The sequence below is a fragment of the Cucurbita maxima genome, unplaced genomic scaffold, assembly GCF_002738345.1.
Source record: "Cucurbita maxima cultivar Rimu unplaced genomic scaffold, Cmax_1.0 Cma_Scf00013, whole genome shotgun sequence".
Taxonomy (NCBI): domain Eukaryota; kingdom Viridiplantae; phylum Streptophyta; class Magnoliopsida; order Cucurbitales; family Cucurbitaceae; genus Cucurbita; species Cucurbita maxima.
This window is the reverse complement of record NW_019272029.1, coordinates 3,872,246-3,890,916: the sequence shown is the minus strand read 5'-3', so window position 1 is coordinate 3,890,916 and position 18,671 is coordinate 3,872,246. Positions and strand designations below refer to the sequence as shown.

General features: G+C 38.4%; 3 protein-coding genes across 4 annotated transcripts in view; 1 reads left to right on the top strand and 2 right to left on the bottom strand.

Moving 5' to 3' along the window:
- Positions 1-704: 704 nt before the first annotated feature.
- Positions 705-4,147, top strand: LOC111488621 (zinc finger CCCH domain-containing protein 62-like). The gene is made up of 9 exons (XM_023136473.1): positions 705-944; positions 1,056-1,174; positions 1,554-1,668; positions 1,773-1,834; positions 2,103-2,154; positions 2,336-2,447; positions 2,841-2,939; positions 3,029-3,156; positions 3,261-4,147. Exons 1-9 carry the CDS (start codon positions 763-765, stop codon positions 3,841-3,843), a joined length of 1,452 nt encoding a protein of 483 aa, XP_022992241.1. The 5' UTR covers positions 705-762; the 3' UTR covers positions 3,844-4,147.
- A 634-nt stretch (positions 4,148-4,781) lies between these two features.
- LOC111488521 lies at positions 4,782-13,536 on the bottom strand. Of its 2 annotated transcripts, XM_023136291.1 has the most exons (13): positions 13,113-13,536; positions 11,843-11,909; positions 11,703-11,767; positions 11,525-11,608; positions 10,692-10,772; positions 9,628-9,780; positions 9,437-9,535; positions 8,026-9,356; positions 7,700-7,926; positions 7,465-7,610; positions 6,514-6,552; positions 5,313-6,425; positions 4,782-5,270 (listed from the first exon to the last, which is right to left on the bottom strand). In XM_023136291.1, exons 1-13 carry the CDS (start codon positions 13,266-13,268, stop codon positions 4,935-4,937), a joined length of 3,897 nt encoding a protein of 1,298 aa, XP_022992059.1. In that variant the 5' UTR covers positions 13,269-13,536; the 3' UTR covers positions 4,782-4,934. The 2 variants fall into 2 exon arrangements, with proteins under 2 accessions (XP_022992059.1, XP_022992058.1); XM_023136290.1 differs by having other exon boundaries at positions 4,782-6,425.
- Positions 13,537-13,989: 453 nt separating this feature from the next.
- Positions 13,990-18,671, bottom strand: part of LOC111488527 (nuclear pore complex protein NUP107) — a 12,582-nt gene continuing 7,900 nt past the window's right edge. Inside the window, exons 15-24 of the mRNA XM_023136300.1 lie at positions 18,441-18,563; positions 17,448-17,546; positions 17,153-17,341; positions 16,392-16,566; positions 16,134-16,290; positions 15,830-16,032; positions 15,224-15,365; positions 14,866-15,026; positions 14,306-14,422; positions 13,990-14,222 (exon numbers count right to left, since the gene is read on the bottom strand). Coding sequence (XP_022992068.1) covers positions 14,157-14,222; positions 14,306-14,422; positions 14,866-15,026; positions 15,224-15,365; positions 15,830-16,032; positions 16,134-16,290; positions 16,392-16,566; positions 17,153-17,341; positions 17,448-17,546; positions 18,441-18,563 — 1,432 coding nt within the window. The 3' untranslated portion in view covers positions 13,990-14,156. The remainder of the gene's footprint in view (positions 14,223-14,305; positions 14,423-14,865; positions 15,027-15,223; positions 15,366-15,829; positions 16,033-16,133; positions 16,291-16,391; positions 16,567-17,152; positions 17,342-17,447; positions 17,547-18,440; positions 18,564-18,671) is intronic.

The following is an 18,671-nucleotide window of genomic DNA, read 5'->3' as shown; positions in this document are numbered from 1 at the left end:
ATAGCTCGGAAACACTCAGAGTTTGTCACACTAAGAGAGATGAAAGCACAGGCCAGTTGGTAAATTGGCTTTAAGCATCCCTAGCGGTATGAAAAGAGAGATTATGATGATATCATCGACGTTTGTACCACTCCTTGAGAGAATTTTCACGACCACTAGTAGACTAGCCAGACTGTGAGCATGGTGGAAATGAGCTTCCCAAAAATCTAGCTTGGGGACGGAGTCAGCATAGAATTAAGGGGACACACTAATGTTGTGTTGGCAAAGCCAACTTCTTGGATTGTGGGCGGAGAAGAGCGGACATGAGGGCTCGGGTTAGGGCGCTAACTAAGAGAGCAATTTCATAAATTGTATTGTTCAAGTTTCTTATTCTAAGTAGTTTGGGCAAAAAATTGGATAAAGCAATCAATCATCTTCAAATTAATTTCAGTATTTTCCAAAATCATTTACAATAATATACAAATACATAAATATAAAAAAAATATATAAAACTTAATAAGTAGGTCATTTATTAATATTTCTGAAATGGGCTGATGTGCTACCAAGCCCATGATTCCGGTCCGGTCTTTGTTGTAAAGCCCAAAACCGGATCAGGCCCAATTTTCATTTGCCTTCGTCCTAGGCTACTAGCCGTTGCAATTTGAAATTTTTCCTTAATGTTCTTTTTTATTAATTCATTTCCCCGTTATATAGCGCCGCTTGAGGGCGGAGCAAAACGATGCCCATCCGAAACCGTATCGAACGGAGAAGTAATATATTTTGATGGCGTTCTCTGGGAATTTTGTTACTGATCCGCGTCGCTTCGAACTAGAAGAACTTATCGATGAGCATGGAGAATCGGACGACCAGTGTAATTCTGATGATTCGGAATGTGATCCGAGTTACGGCTTTGAGGAAGATAATACCAATTCCAAGGTTTCGATCAGGAAGAAATCAAAGCCGTCGTAAGTATTTGAATCTTTTAACTGATTTCGAATCTTTTTCGCTGCGGTCAACTATTATATTTGATTAATCGATGTAGAGCTCGAGTTCATTAAGTTGTTTGCATTCTGCAGTGAAGTTGAAGATAGGGAACTGATCGCGCAAGCATACTTAGATGATGTAGCGCCAGAGGTTTTGAATCTAAATGAAAATGATGAAAAAGATATTAGTGAAGTGCTATCGATCATCAAAGGTCAGTCAAAGATTTTGAATGGTTACCTAATTTTTCTTATTTGGTTCATTTACGAACAGAGAAAGCCATTAGAAATCGGAACTCTATAAGCTTCTTTCCTTTCCGCCTTTTGCGTTTCTTTTAAATAATCGATGTACTCTATTCGTTAGGTATTGTTGAAGTTTTATGAATTTGTGTCCAGTTTAGAGTTAAGTTTTCTTTCACCTACGTATTGCCGTTCCTCCTTGGATGTATCCATTAGTTGAGAGGAGTAAAAACACTAGAAAATGCTTCTTCCGTTCTTTCTACCAAATGGACTCTGAAAACGGAAGTTGACATTGTTCTTTAGCCTCTCCTTGTTCCTCACTTAACACATTTCTCTATCATCCTTTGAGCCCAGCTGGTAAGCTAGAGAAACTCAAGGTAGAGCAATGCAAGGCTTATCTAAGAAAGAATGGATTGAGACTAACAGGAACCAAAGATGTACTCATTCAGCGTATCAACGAGCATTTGGAGTAAGTTTGTATTGTATGTATGGTAGGATAAAAATGGTTTTAAAAGGAGTCAGTCTATGGCTAACGGCAAATTTCTTTTCATTTTCCTTTTCAATTATATTCAGGATTTTAAATGGTGGAGGGGAGAAGAAATATCCAGAGTATAGCTTTACAGTAAATTGTAAAGGTATGATCTCAGTTACATAGTGCGGATTCTATGGCTGTTTGAACATCTAGAACAATTGTTATTCTCATTTTAATACGTTGCTTTTTTTTTTTTTATCGACGAGAGGTGCTTTGATGATTGATCATTAACTTTACTTTTAGTTTGTTTGATTTGTCTGCCGGACCAAGCATTCTTAAGAAATTCTTCTAGCTCGTCTTTTTGTGTCCAATATACTTGAATTGATAATAAATATCTCTGTTCTGTCGTTTCTGATATTCGTTTGATACAGGTGATGCTTGCATGGGTGATGTTGTTATGTTTGAACAAAAAGTATACGAGATGTAAGCATTTAAATTTAATGTATCTAAATTACGTAGCCATTAATCTCCTTGATTTCTATAACGAGCCGAGGACCAATAATTCAACAACTAATTTTATCCGTGAGAATGATAAGAGGTTTTAATCTTACTTGGAGCAATTGATTTAATGGATGGTTTCTTTATTGGGATATTCATCATTCAGGTACAATATAGCATCTAGGAGCTCCATAGGTCCTTCGTGTGGAACAAGAATTGTTGCAGGTCGCATTGTGAAAGAAAGCTATGGTGCTTCTAAACAACAACATACATTTACGGTGAGCAGAGTGCATAACTTAGTAAATTTTTCACAAACAGTGGAAAAAAAGTCGTAACCATGCGAAGAATATAGTACTTGAACTGTCAGATGATCTAGATTGCAAATAATATTGCTGGAACCACTGCTCAATAGCAAGATTATTTGACTTTCATCGACTGTCTACATCCAATTTAGTCATTGGAAGTCGGCAAAATATGTTATTTAATTATTTAATCAGATATATCTAATACTCTACTTTCTGCTATCACCAAGGTGACTTTTAAAAGTCAAGTATGTTAATTGTCGACTAATGATGAACCATAGCTATTTCTTAGTAGTTGTCTTCTTGAGTTCTGTTACCTTTCAACAGTATTTATTATACAAACCTTTCCCTTTTCATTTTCTGAGCCAGATTGAAGTATTGTGGAGTAAGGGTGAGAAACCACTTCCTCCACTTCATCCCCTTTTAATCAAGGGTCGAAATCTTTATCGGATGAAGACTTTGAGACAGGTTACAGTTGTTACATATTTTCTTCCTTTGGGGCCTTTCTCTTATAGTTTCAACTGTTCTTTAACATAACCCATGTTGTCAAACTGTAGACTTGGGAAGATGAAGGAGAAAGGCAAAAAGTTTTAATGGAAAAACATGCTAGGGGATCACTTGCAAGATCAACTAGGGAAGCACGTGTAGTAGAGAAAGAAAAAAGAAAAACGCACAATGAAAACAGGTATTATCATTTTGTATCAAACAAACAAACAAACAACCAACCTGTACTCCTATTTTGGTTAAGACAATAGTTTGATGAACTGTTCGGGTTTCTCTTTGCTTCAGGAAATCAAGGAGAGAAGGATTTAATGAGAATCCCTCCAAGTCAAATCTATCTTCAGCAGGAACGATGTTAGCTGAAACCATGGTGAAGTTATCCGTTGATGCGAGAAAGGCAGTTCATCCGCATCAGGAAAAACCTTTGTTCGGTCATTCAGGAGAACCTCGTCAACATAACCCAACAAAGCAAACAAAATCAGATGTGTTCATTGATCATAGTAGACGGCCATATCAACTTCAGCCCATGGTGAATCCAGTGCAAAACAATTACTTTAGCCAACCCCAAATGAAAGCCGATCCTCCTCCAGTAAGCTACAATATACATCCCAGCATTTACAGTGCTGATCATCCTGCTTCTAGACTGGCAATGGGCCAAATGAATCTTTATCCTAAAGTGAACCAACATGCGCAAGAAAGCTACAAGCAACAACGATGCCGTTATTATGCCGTAGGGAGGTGTCACTATGGGGAGAATTGTAAATTCTCGCATGAAATGGCACAAGATTTTGCCGGAAGGGAGAAAGAAAGATTGGGCCGCCATCATCATCATCATCATCAGATGCATCAAAATGCTCGGCTTTGTCGGTAAGTATGTGTATATGCTCTGATAGAATTTGGGTTCTATTGAATTTTGTTTTGGCATTAAAAGGTAAGCGCATTGGTGGTTACTTTGATCACTTTTATGAAGGGAAGTTAGAGTGGAAATATGGAATACACCATCCTAGGAAGATTACTAATCCAACTAGGCATGAAAGCAATGGTAACGCATGCTTCCTCTTCTTTGTTTGTATCTCTTATATTAGAAGGAAAAGTTGGAGGCATATGTTGTATACATCCAATTTGAGAGACATAACATAGCTTTATGTGCTTTTAACATAAACACTTCTTGGTTATATTGTCCCCTAATTTAACATAGCTTTAACGTTCGTATACCTATCACAGTCATATCTTTACATAAATGTACCTTAGTCATATCATTACAGGGATGTTATCTTAACGCTATCGTTCTATCAATCTATCATAATCCTATCACTGTCTATCCATAACTTAATTGTATTCTTTTATCAATTGAGCATGACTCTATCGTTTTTATTAATATCTCATATCCATAGCACTTCAATATGAATCATAACCTTAACGTTCCATGAACCTATCTTACTCCTGTCGTTATATTACGTTTAGTGCATCATTCTCGTATCTTATCTCGTATCGTATCTCAAACATATCATTGAACATATCGTACTGTAAGTATTATCTTGCAATTCACATATTATAACATATACATAACATATCATAAGCATATCGATCCACAAACAATTCAACATATTAATATATATGACACGTGCACAACCATGTGGCACATGTCAACATCAAATATAACCACGTTGATAATAAGTCCACTTACCTGATTAAATTAGATTAGTGTTACCAATTTATCCTTAAGAAAGTTAGTGTTAAGAATTTATGAATAGAGTCTTGATATATATATATATATATATATATATATATCTTATTTTCTATTCTTCCGTTACCCGACAAAATTTAATACCACATAGTTTCAATCCCTTCTTAAGCTCCTAACAAATCTACAAATATTTTTCGTCCGTTAAACTGTACATATCTTGATAAGAAGTTCTCAAGGATCTACTTCTATTGTTAATAGCCTCAAACAATTCTACTTCATGGATTATTTACAGAGTTACTCTTGTTGACACCTTGCATGTCCATGGGAGAATTTGCAATACTACTGACTGAACCAAGGGTTTGTGAACTCAACTGCGGGCTAGCGGGGCAAACCTCCTGATTGCCAGCGCCAAGGGCATGGACTGCACCCGAGCTCATTTGCTGCGGGCTCATCGGAGTTTTCTGAATAGTTTGTTGTGGGCTAGCTGATTGCTGCTGTTGCTGCTGCTGTTGTTGGACCACCACGGTTGAAGGTGAACCTACCTGCTGTGGCGAAACGACAGCCTGAAGTGGTGGTGTTGTTTCAGGCTGCTGTTGTAGCTGCTGCTGCTGAGGTTGTTGCAGCAGCTGCTGCTGAGGTTGTTGTTGCTGTTGCTGCGGTTGTTGTTGCTGTTGCTGCGGTTGCATTTGCTGCTGTTGCTGATTCACGTACGGGTTTATTCCCGGCGTCAACTTTGGAGGACCCATAGGTACTACTGTTCGTTGCATTGGGGTCAGGCTAGCACGGTTCAGAGCTTGTCCAAGCATTGAAAGTCCAGCTGAGCTTGGATGTATCTGTCTTGCTCCTGGGATTCCAGTTATTGTCGATTGAGAGGCAGCACCGAGCATGCCTCGGTTCTGCGCCATCCTGAATTTATAAGCAGCTTGTTGTACCTGCGCTGCTGTTAACGTTCCCGCTCGAAATTGCTGACTGAGAGTGTTGTTAAAATTAGATGCCTGGGTTAAGTTCATTGGATTTTGACCTGCATTGCCCATGGCTGGAATAGAACCCATGGGGGGTGCTTGTAGTCCAGTTCCTCCTATTCCTCTGGTGGCTCCTACACCCATTGAACTGCCAAGGCTTCCAAGTCCCACCATGTTGTTGTTCATACCGCCCATACCCACAGCTCCCATAATCATTTTCCTCTGCATCTGTGATTGTTGCTGCTGCTGCTGTAATAGATGAAGCGGAATGGATGACTTGTTCGCCATGTTAGTACCCAATTGAACATTCGAATTCGCACCAATGGCATTCAAATGTGAAAGCTGGCTTGTTCCAAGCATCATCGATCTCTGGAACTGTTGATGCTGCTGTGTTTGAATCAGGTTTTGCTGATTCTGCTGCTGCGATGCCTGTGGCGATTGCTGCAGCTGCTGTTGCATCGAAGATTGGGCTGCTTCCATCTGTTGCGGCCTTGCGGGTAATGAAACCCCGGCCAAAATTCCTTGAGACATCTGCATCGCATGGGCGTTTCCAGGAGGCAACATCCTTGTGTTTCCTAGAAGACTATGGGAGGCGTTGAGCAGAGACGCATTACTGTTAATGCTCGGCTTCGGAACTTCATTCGACCCTTGACCCGGAAAAGCTTCTCCATAACTCTGCATTTCCGCTGCTGGATTAATATGAGGAAGACCAGCAGCATTTGAATGACTGCTGTGGGACGGGTTCATCCGGGTTGGCCTAACTTGAATATTATCTTCAATAAGATCATACCCTTCATGAACCATCTGCAAAATTACACAAATCTTATACCTTGGGCATCATCCAAAAATTTAAAGGCATGTTTGATAACTACTTAAAATTTTAGATTCATACCAAGGAAGATAATTGCTCCGCAAGTAAATCTGCCGAAAGCTGTATCGTACAACATATGCATACTCGTGTCAGAACAGATAGATGGGATAGCCATATAGACACCAGATTCACAACATTTATAGCTTATAATGAAAGCATGTATTCATAGAAATCCAAAAGAAACATTTTAGCAAGCAGTGCTCAAGTATCTTCGTAACTTCGAGGTAGCTTGTGAGCCCCTCAACCATTCTCATAGAACGACCATCTAACCCTACTACATTTGGTGTTAAAAAAACTCATACGATATGATATTAAATCCTTTGTAGTTAGCTACCTGACTAGAATTCATGGCGCATATGAACCACTAAGCTAACCTACAGTGGTTGAAACCGAGAAATATTAGCAAGGTTGAGCCCAAATCCGGGTTTTTAAAATGTGTCTGCTAGGGAGAGGTTTCTACACCCTTATAAAGAATGTTTCGTTTCCATCTCAAACCAATGTGAGATCTCACAATCCACCCCCTTCGGGGCCAAGTGTCAACAAGCGTCCTCGTTGGTACATCGCCTGATGTCTGACTTTGATACCATTTGTAATAGCCCAAGCCCATCGCTAGCATATATTGTCCTCTTTTGACTTTCCCTTCCGGGCAAAGCAAACTTTAACAAGAGCCAAATCCTCCCAAGACTTAGAATCAATGGTAAGTGCAGATCATGTTTACCTTAGTTGCCTACTTAAACGAAAAATGGAAAAAAAAAACGATCCATTTACTTCGGTAGGGTCAAATTCAAAGAGGTATAAGCCGAAGTTTCTAGGAGACGGGTTGTTTTCGTGGCCTCCTCTTGAAGCACATAATCCAATTACTTTGTCAATTATTCCTTATGATCTATTATAGTCCATAGGAGAAGGATATTACTTAAAATGTGGTACCATAACAGAACACAAATTTGTTGACTGCAAAACATGATAGCTTACAGTATTTGGCAATGTCGGAAGAAGATCTTCAACATAAAAAAAAATGCTATCATCTATATCTTCGTAGGTAATTGCTACCGTTCCATCGTTAGGCTTTTCCGACAGGATTACCCGACATCGTAACCTAGTAGCATATGGAACCATTCCTACAGCAGAAGAATGTGAAGAAGAGCTTCAAATGAAATGCAGAGTTAAACATAAGACTAACTATCTGAAAACTTACAAAGTTACAGACCTTGAGGTATACGGTCTTGCAGCATAAAAGTTAACACCCTTCTTTTGCAGGCATTTAAGCTGCCGCCAGTTCGGGACTTTGACATCTTCCTCGCACAAACGTCATCTTTTAAGTCGTCGTTAATCGATGAGTTTGCCAGATGGGTCGCAAGATTGTGAGCTGGAAACGTGCTTGTTTTTTGGATAGGATAGTTGTTGACCTTACTCTTTTTAAGGTTGAGCTGATGCCTGAAGTCAGTTTCGATTAAACAACAAAACAAATGTGTTAACGTCCTGTACAGCATATGATAAGCCAAAACCTTGTAAAGGTGGATAGCCGAACTTTACCTTGCAGTCACCATTTCAATCTTTGAGAATCTTTCAATCATGGTTAGACCAGCAAAAGGTGGGGTTCCAACTGAAGGACTATTTGCATTCAGGGGAACACTGATATTACCAACACTAGCAGGAGATCCAACTCCGCTCATTACTGGCGTTTTCGGGAGGGATTTTGATCGTTGCTTCGCAGCCAATTGGGCTTGATGTTGCCTTTGCATCGAATCATTAGCACTCGAAGTCAAGGATGGAGTTCCTCCAATATGAGCTATAATGCCAGGCTTATCCTTTTGTGCTGAAATATTTGCAGGCACTCCATACTGTGGTCCACATGAACCGCTAGAGATTTCCCCCGATTTCGACATCGATGGTTGAGCCATAGCTCCTGCTGACACACGAGGACTTTGAACTGATTTTCTTTTCGATACTTGGTCCTCCTTTCTTGCTACCTTCCCCACATGCTGACCAAAATTATTCCAAGGAGGCTGAGAGAGATTAGATCTCACAAATGCTTGCTGTGGAGGTCGTTGCTGAACCTGTGGATGCTGAGGATCTAGGTGGTTTTCGGTTTCCGTCATTTGCATATCGGTTTTGCTTCGACCGAGGTCAGGTCCATCCATCTTTTCTGACTCAAACTGCTCTTCCTTGGCTACATATCGTATAGCCGATTGTCCAGTAGCAAACGGTATTTGCACGAAGTCCTGATTCAGGACTCCTTCAAGCATCTGCTGAGAAAAATTTTGAACTCCTGGGTTTGAGTACTGAATACCTCTTGCTATTTCTTGCTGTTGCAACATATTCTTCCAATTCATGTCAGTTCCATGGGGGCCGTCCATCGAAGAAAATTGGTGCGATTGAATTCCATCGACGCCCATAAGAGATGGCCTTGGTCTCTTATTAAAACGGGACAAGGGTGACGTTTGCCCATCTTGAGTTTCCCTCTTTCCATGAAGAGAGACATCAGCGTTCAAATTATCTGCATACGAGATCATTTCTTGCCCCGTAGGGGAAACACCAGACGGATTAAGAACTGACCCGGCTACTTGATCGAGCATACCTCTTGGAGTTCCACTGCCCACGGAATACCTAGATTGAGATGTCGATACCGCCGGTTGTGCTGGAAGAGAAGCATCCAAAGTAGTAAAGTTCTTTGGTCTTGACGATAACATCTCATTTAAACTCAAATTTCCAGAAACAGCTCCTGAATCTCCCAACCTGGTATTAAAACTTTCAGACACTCTGTCTATGCAAATCTTCTTCTCAAACCTACTATTAGATGAGACCGATACTTCCGAAAGCTGTCTCAATCGCTTCCTCCGCTCAGCGTAATGAGAAACGTTGAGCTGCAGACAGCAACAATAAATGTTGAACACATAAAAAAGTGGAAATATGATCTTCATAAAACATCAGAAATTTGCATCACCTTCATAGGAACTGGGATGCTGCAGAGCCTATCGAACTTAGGAGCAGGGTTAAGATTAAGTTTCGGTTGCAACGCCTTAAGAATCCGGGACTCCACTTCCTTGAGTATTAAAAACAAATTAAAAGATGTATCACGTCCTCGAAATGTTATTAAAATTATTCGTTATAGATTATGAAGTCGTTCGTACATACCATCAGATCGCCATAAGTCCATGAATTATCTGAAATTAATGGAATATCTTTTACCACATTTTCCAAGGACATCCTAAGATGTATCTTATTGACATTAGCAGTCGATCGAGCACCAGGCCCCTGTTCGGGTGGACATCCACGAAAATCTCGCACCTACAAGAACATAATTACAGTCAATTCTAAAATTATGAACTGGAAAGTTGCAATGAAACCATAGATAAATAGAATCGGGATAAATTTATGTTTTTTTTATATAATAGACAATTTTATTGATGTTTGAAATTTTCGAAAGGGATGCGTTTATCCATTATGCTAACAAAAGACCTTCTCAATTTACGAGGGAGCTACAACTACAGAAAGAAAAAACATTAGACGATTTACACCAAGAAATAGCGTGGTAAACAACATTTTCAAAGAACTTTAGGCTTTGTCTTCTCCGTGAATACTCTTTGGTTTCTTTCTTTCCATAGATTCCAAAAGAGAGTCATAATGAGGTTTGTCCATAGCAAAGGTTTTGCGTTCTTGAAGGAGTGGTACGTTAAGACCATGTCCAATAACTTCTTTACATTCCTAGGAAAAATGAGATACCATCTGAAAAGATAGAAAATCTTTTACTAGAAATCGTAAGTATATATGCACTATATAAACAGATGGTTTTGGGATTAGTTGTCTTTCGAAAATAGAGTCGAGTCGTGTAGGGTATACCTTTCTGTAGGTTTTCGCTCGTGTTAATAGCTTTATGCATCATTTCTCATAAGAAAAACTTTACCCTTTTAGGATGATTTCCTTTCCGTATTGTATATTGTTTTTGTTAGTGTGGGGTTTGTTACTTCTAACTTTTCCTTTATACCGATCATCAAAGATTTCCTAGAGTCGACCCCATCAAGACGGTGAAACATTTGTCAAAAGAAAAAACCAAGATGGTTAACCCTTTATAGACACGTAAGTACGAAGGGCTCGATCAACCAAAAATATACATAACATATGAACATACACATAGTTTAAACCATCCTAACCATATTTTAGGCTTCCTAAAAGTAAATTCAGAATTCAAATAAACTCACCTCACAAACAATTGTGCCATCAACGTATTTGCAAGGTATATCATCAAGAATATCTCCAGGCAATCGGCCACATTCAATAGCCTTTAAGCACATATAATAAAGAACAAAAGAAAATGCCTGTTAGACACATTAAGGGACGTGACTAATGAAGATGAAACAACTTCGAAAACTGATGAAATAGAAGCGTCTCTTGAAAATTCCATGCTCGTGGCCTCGCTAAAAGCACGATTTCACCACAAAATACCCTGAGGAAGTTAGATTCACCCTTTGGACTTCTTAGGGAGAAAAAAACGTAACAACCCAAGCCCACCGCTAATAGATATTGTCCTCTTTGGGCTTTTCCTTTCGGGTTTCCTTCAAGGTTTTTAAAACGCGTCTGCTAGGGAGAGGTTTCCACACTCTTCCCCAACCGATGTGGGATCTCACAAAAAATGCTTATTCAAGATTTTAAAAAGCGCTAAACTAAAGACAAGAAATCTGTTCAATACCAATTGTTTCGAAGTCTTCCGACCCTGGAAAAGATAAGTTTTCTTTTAATAAGAACGCCTCTACCGAACTTTGAAAACCTTAAGATCCCAAAAGAAAGAGAATGATGCAAACGATATCAAGAGATGATCCATTTTATATTATAAAACGTAAACATAAAATTCGTATTAACAATAAAAAAAGGATAACTAGAAAGAAGAAACAAAGGCTCCTCAACATAGAACCTACTAATTACGTAGCAGCAAGTAATCGATTTTAAATAAGAACATGAACTACAGTCTCGTAAACTAGTCGATATCTACAATGCCATAAACGAAGCAATATGAAGGAAAGCCGATGACACTTACAGAAAACAAGTTTTCGGATTTCCTGTCATAAGGAAGTAACAACTTTGAATTGTCTTGTAGAGTATTTGGGTGCGTAGGCACAATCTGAAGAACATGATTACAATTCTAAGCATTAGTTTTTTGATGTATTTTCCTTCCTAGTTGCCATTCAAATGAAGTAATGCTATTTTCAACCGACCTCTGATGGCTTTCCGATAGAATATCCATCTCGAAACAGGTTTAATGTGAAGGAAACTCCATTTTCTGAAAGAACAATACTCATTTGTTCATAAAGAATCCATATCTAATAAGATAACGCCTAAAGTCGATAGAAATTACCTGGAATTAGATGATTTAAAGACGCAGTCACCCCATTTACATCCCCACTTCTTTCAGTTTCTTCACTCTGTTATATCAAGAACAAGTGTATTATGACACCAAGTAAACAGAATTAATATCATACTGACTTGCTTTAGGCTATACAAACTCATTAGAAGTTTTGGTATAATTTTCATTCTTGAAATAACAACAACAAGCAATCCACTATATCATCACCATCATGGTTGTTAGGTTTTAAATTTCAGTATGGTATTTGAACTGTGAAAACATTTTCATTTAGAACTATGAATTTCGAAAGATCTATATTGATCCTTAAACTCTACATAAATGTAACAGCTCAAGCCTAGCGCTAGCAAATATTGTCCTCTTTGAGTTTTCCCTTTCGAGCTTCCCTTCAAGGTTTTTAAAACGCGTATATTAGGGAGAGGTTTCCACAACCTTATAAGAAATGTTTTGTTCTCCTCTCCAACCGATGTGGGATCTCACAATCCACTCCCCTTGAAGCCAGAGTCACACCGCGATTGTGACACCCAGAGTCCTCGTTGGCACAACGCTCGTTGTCTGGTTCTAATACCATTTGTAATAGTCCAAAACCACCACTAGTAGATATTGTCCTCTTTGGGTTTTTCCTCACGGTTTTTATAACGTGTCTACTAGGGAGAAGTCTAGCCCTACTCCAACCAATGTCACGCACCGTCCGTTGACTAGCTCTGAAACCATTATAACAACCAAAGCACTCCGCTAGCAGGTATTGTCCTCTTTGGGCATTCCCTTTCGAGTTTCTCCTCAAAGTTTTTGAAACGTGTCTACTAGGTTGAGGTTTTCACACCCTTATAAAAAATGTTTTGTTCTCCTCGCAACGTCCTCTCTAGTACACCACCCTGTGTCTGGCTCTAGCAGATATTATCCTCTTTGGGCTTTCCCTTTCAAGCTTCCCTCAAGGTTTCTAAAACCCGTCTACTAGGGAAAGGTTCCGTTCCCCTCTCCAACCGATATGGGATCTCACAATAAATGTCTACTAAATCTACTTGATTCCCATCACATGAACTTGTGTTTAACACTACAAATTGTTGGACGCCAACACAAAACATCATTTGAAAATACGAACACTGAAACGATGTAAGTACGAAAGTTTAGGGATTAAAATAAGGAGGATCATTGAATTCATCAACAAAGGAACAAAATCAAAATACCTCTAAACAACAACCAAATGCACTGAAATCAGATTTCCACATCAAGAACAAGGAAAAGCAAAATCGGAAGCACTTACGTCAAGTTTTGGAGCAGGAGAAGATTCGTTCTTCGATAAAACCCTCGACCCATCCTTAAATTCGTCATAATCAACGGCAGTGCTCCTGGATCGAGTAATACACGGCTTTGAACGAAACCTTTTACCCTTTACCGAGATTTTGAAGGAGACGCCCATTTGTATTTTCCAAAATGGGGTTTAATTAATCTTGTAATAATTTATGATGTTCTAACGCTAACGGGGCGGGATCGATGAAAAAGGAAATTGTGGGGAAAGGGGAAGAGAGAGATTGGAATGGATTTGGCGGCGCGATTTCGGTTCAGTCCGATTACATGGGGAAAGTTCTGCAGTGCAATGGGTATTTTGCTGCCACTCTCTCCCTCTACTTGTCAATTACGGTGGCCTTTTGGTCGGAAGCTTTATTGGAAAACACAAGACCGAAATAAAAGAACTTACAACCTTAAAACCAGACATGTGTATAATTTGGTTGCTCTTAAAACTTTTTGGTTCCTTGTGATCAATGTTTGATTATAGATATTATACCTAGATTACCTAAGGTTACTAATTATGGTTATGCAATCTGGTAACCAAAGGTGGTATGAAAGGTTACAAATATGCTTGAAACTCTTGAAATGTCTCATTGAAGTTAAGAGTTTCATTTTGAGGCAATATTCGGTCTGAGTGTACATTAAGCCATGAATATTATCTTTGTAAATATAGACTTAAAAACTAAGTTTCTTTGCAATTCTATATAATTTAGATGACACATTTGACATTATCAATTTTACTTATCTTGCTTATGGAGTAATTCGAATCTTACCTCTTATAGTAATTAGAACTTTTCCCCGAGTTAATTTCTCATCATTTGATATCAAAACCTTTTCTTAGGTCGATTGAATTTATGAATTGCTTTCAATCTTATATTTCATTGATGATGATAACAAATAATCCAAGTCAATACAAAGCATCCTATCTAACAGATATTTCCATACATTAGAAATCAAAGAACTATCATGTGTTCAAATTGCTGGTCGGAGATTTGAATATCGGATCCATATAGCAAAGTCAGGAAGAAGGCTCTCCAAGCTCCATTCTGCGTATTGTGTACTCTCTCTCAAGTATCAAAAATTCCTGCAAGTGACAATGTGATGTCAAAGCCTCATAACATTAGGTACCAGATTTCTTATATTCTGACAAAGTTAACTGAGAGATACCTCGAATTGTTGCTGGCTGAACAAGTCAGAAAACCCAGATTCAGAGCTCGCCACGAGTTCGATCAACTGATCATGGCATTTCGGTTCCAAACCCAACTCCATCAGAGCCACAGAAACCTGAGCATATGATGACATAAATGAATAGAAAGAGAGTCCAGATTATGTCTTGTTGAATATTTCATCCTCTAATGATCGAAAATCGTGTACGCAAAAGTATCTATGTACATATGCCAGAATTCTCCATTTTACTGCTGATCCAAGGAAACAAACCACATTGGAAATATTTGCAGTTTGCACTATATGTAAAACTCGTTGAAACTCATCCAAAGATGTTCAGGCCAACTTTTGCATATCTTGACAAATCTCACGAGATGCCTCGCTACCCATACCACACTATTTTACCAGCCCAAATGACAACCATGCTAACCCAAAATGGTTTTTACTATACCGTAGAGAGTGTAACTCAGATTATTCATGGAAAGTAGATGCTAGGTTGAATAATTAATGAGAAGTAAAAAGCAGCTCTAATATAAAGTCCACTAGCCTCAAAGAAGTATTACCTGCATGCATCGAAGAATAACTTCTGGAAGGCAGCACCTACGACATAAGCCTTGCACGATGTATGCTGCCGGGCATTCTAGTGAGCCATCTTCGTTTGAACACCATGCATCTAGACGCAAAACCTCCAAAGTGACTCCAGCTTGAAAACCGCGAAGCTCACCTACAACATGTAAAAGTCATACTTGTTCAATGCACGTTCTTTTTCTGTTAAGAAGTGGGGTGAAGAACTAAGAGATATCCACATCTCATATTTCATCATTTCAAAGGCCACAAGAACAAAACCCATATTTACACTAGACCTCCAATTAGTAACTGAAAAGTAGGATACTGTACTCAAAGTTGCATAGTACTTCTTACCCTTGAATCCAGCTGCCATGATGCCACTAACAATGCCACCACCATTGCCTTCACAGTGCCCAAGCCCATCACCTGGTGTTGCTAAACAGCGAAGCACAATCTTAATGCAGAAACCTTCCCCAGATGCAATGGAGACATTCACCTGCAAATTCGAAGAACATGTAAAAAAAAAATTGAATAGTCTGGTTTTTTTAGCCCTACTAAGAAATAAGGTGAAATTTGTAATAAAAGAAAAGATAATAAATAATCATAGAACTATTTGACCCAAAAAAAAATGGTAACAAGTAATCAACAGAGGATAATAGGGCATCTCACTCTCCTTTTATCAGCCAGGCCAAAACTGGTTTCATTACATAATTTTAAATTTGAAAGGGCAAGGACCCTACTTCATCTCGAGAACAAAGTATAATAGGCTAGTGAAAGAAAATCTGGGGTTTAGAGTCTATCTTTAGAAATGAAACAAAGAATAGAAGAATACACCAACGAACAAATACTTAATAATAATAATAATAATAATAATAATAATAATAATAATAAATTATCTCTGATTCTTCGCCACAAAAAGTAATTAAAAAAACTATACGCGATCATGTTTAAGAAACATACCACTAGTTTCCGATTTAATATGATCTCTTCAGTTACAGAGGAGTAAAGGGCACTTGTTAAGGTTGTGCATGTGGCGGCTTCAGGACATAAACATTCTCCTGAAGGTAAACAGAGCATGACAACGGCATGCAATTCAATATAAAGAGGTTCCATTGACTCATAGACGTAATCTTCTGTGAAATCCAACCACGGACTTTCTTTCCCTACAGAAAGGAAAATTATTTGCAGAAAGATCGTGAGCAATGAAGAGTAGTATGCCTGGGGTTCCTAATTATGAATGGGGAAAAGAATAGATAAAGCATACTAAGTAACAATGAAAACGACGAATCGAGTGTCTCATTAGCAGCTACAATGGATCTTTGTTTTTCTTCCAATGAGAGATCGAGGGAAGGCGCTTCATTATTCTCCAACTCAATTTTGAGCCAGTTGCGATATGTTGCATCACAGGCAAAATATTCACTCTAATGAAGATATAAATTCTATTAGATGAAAGTACACAGTAATCAAAACAGGTAGTACAGCCACAATGACCAACATGTAATTACAAGAATTGGAAGCATACCCAATCCTCGAACTCTTTTAAGTTCTCCAGAACACCATTATCCTCCAACGCACTAAATGTTTCTGAATTCTGCCTCAAAGGCTCAGCAAGAAGACTAAGTAACTTGTGTGCACCATTAGGAATTGATGGGATTCTCCACATGGATATCAGAGCAAACTCTCTGAACAGGATATTGCTATAAAACAGCAAACGATTGAAATTCAAAAGCTGTAGAAAGAAGCAGTATAGGAAAAAGAAAATATGCATTAACAATAGACCAAATCCAACATCCATATATTACCATTACAATGTAGGCATACAAATAATAAAATAGCCACTCAACCTACACTTGAACTAGTTTACAGAAAAGTGCAAGAGATCAGCGTTGCTTCGTTGCTCCATACTAAAAGGACTTGCACTATCAATTAACTTCAAAGTCAAATGTAACTCCAATAAAGTATCAAAAGCATCACCCCAGATTTGCAAGAATCAATCAACATTCATAATTTATCATGATATAGTCAGTCTTCCAGAAAGTGTGCCTAGGAGCCATGCCCTCCCAAGACACCTCGCTTCAAAATGCCTCAAGTTTTCAAACAATTTCCTAACCCGGTTGCCAAAAAAAAAACACTTAGGATATGAAATCCTAGTTATGTGGCCACCATAGTTTGAACCAATTTCCTCTAAGCCCTTTTTTTTAGAGTGTGGTTTATACTCTAGTGTGCCTTGCACTAAAATGAAACATTGGAGGTTCTACAGCAACAGCGAACTACAATTATTACCTATGTGCCAATGCTCGGAGAAGAAGTTTAGTACTAACATCTTTGACATTAGCAATTGTGGAAGGAGGGGTAAAGCAAAGCCACTGGACAACCATAGCTTTCTGAAGACTCTGCAGGCGGTGTTGTTCTACAGCATCTGATAACTTGTCAGAACTACCAATTTTTGTCTCCCGTGATCTTGATAGTACACTGGTCACGTATATCATATAAACACGTAATAACCATAAACAAAACTAGATCATGTGAATTTCAGGCTTGAGTGTTGAAGAATTAAATCAAGTAAATGCAAAAGTACCTCTCAATAATCTCTTCAAAACTGCCCCTTGAATCACCGTCGGGAGAAAATGGTAAATATTCTATAGCAGAGAGAAAGATTTTATACTTGACTTGCACGCTGTGAAAAAGCAAAAAGGTATTAAAAATTTTCCCCTGAAGTAAATTTCCCTTATTCAAGAGAAACTGGGCATTGCAAGAAGCAAAACTAATCAGAAAACTTGGATTGCAAGAACAAATGCCCGAAAATGCAGCAAGACCAGCTAGTAAATACAGAGTATTAGTTGAAAGGTAATCTACGCACATTTCACGGACCTTTGATAAAGAAGAAATTACTGTATTTTCAAAAAAAAAAGTATCAAGTACAAATGGGTTTCACTTTTGTACAATTTTATTAACATTATTAGTCTTTCCATGATTCATATGTAATATTCTTTTCATGATGATACATAAATAATAATACACGCAATGACGATGCCCTCAATGCAGTTTTTGTTTCCATTGTCATTCTCATTTTCATCTTTGTCATTGTCATACTCATCATCATAATTATGCTATTATTATTGAGAATGATAATAATATCATTTATCAACCCTAGAAGCCATCTCTCTCTGCACATACATCAGTATTGCTTTTTCAGAATTGTGCCGAATATTTGAGAACCTACTATGTACGGATTATATAACTTCTAACATCCACCAAAAAGATTATTCATATGATGGTGTCATCTCTTCACAGTTGATGTCAAATCAGGAAACTGGAAACGTGGTTAAATGAGATGGCAAAACATTTTGAAATTCAATATGAATTATATAACTTCTAACATCCACCAAAAAGAAATCCTCATGTTGAGAACATTTGTCTCATCAGCCAAATTTGATTAGTCAAAGGATCACCATTAACCTTCTTCGATGTAGATATAAAATCACATAAAGAACCTCAAATCCATACGCCTTATCTTGTAGCATGCAGATTCAAAAACCAAAACTATTTCGACTGTAAGGATTTCAGTCACCTGCTGTGGAGCCGAAGTTCCATCATGTGCACAAAGAGGTTGATGCATCGATGGCTTGCTAGCTGAGAAGCATATACACCAACCAGCTCCTCATGTTGCACCGAGAAGAGAAACATGGCATACCTGAAATCCACAGTAAATTATCTATATGGCAAAGATTATAGCCTTGTCACATATTCTATCAATCTAAGTCAAGATCAGGAACCTATCTAGAGGGGGGGGGGGGGGAAA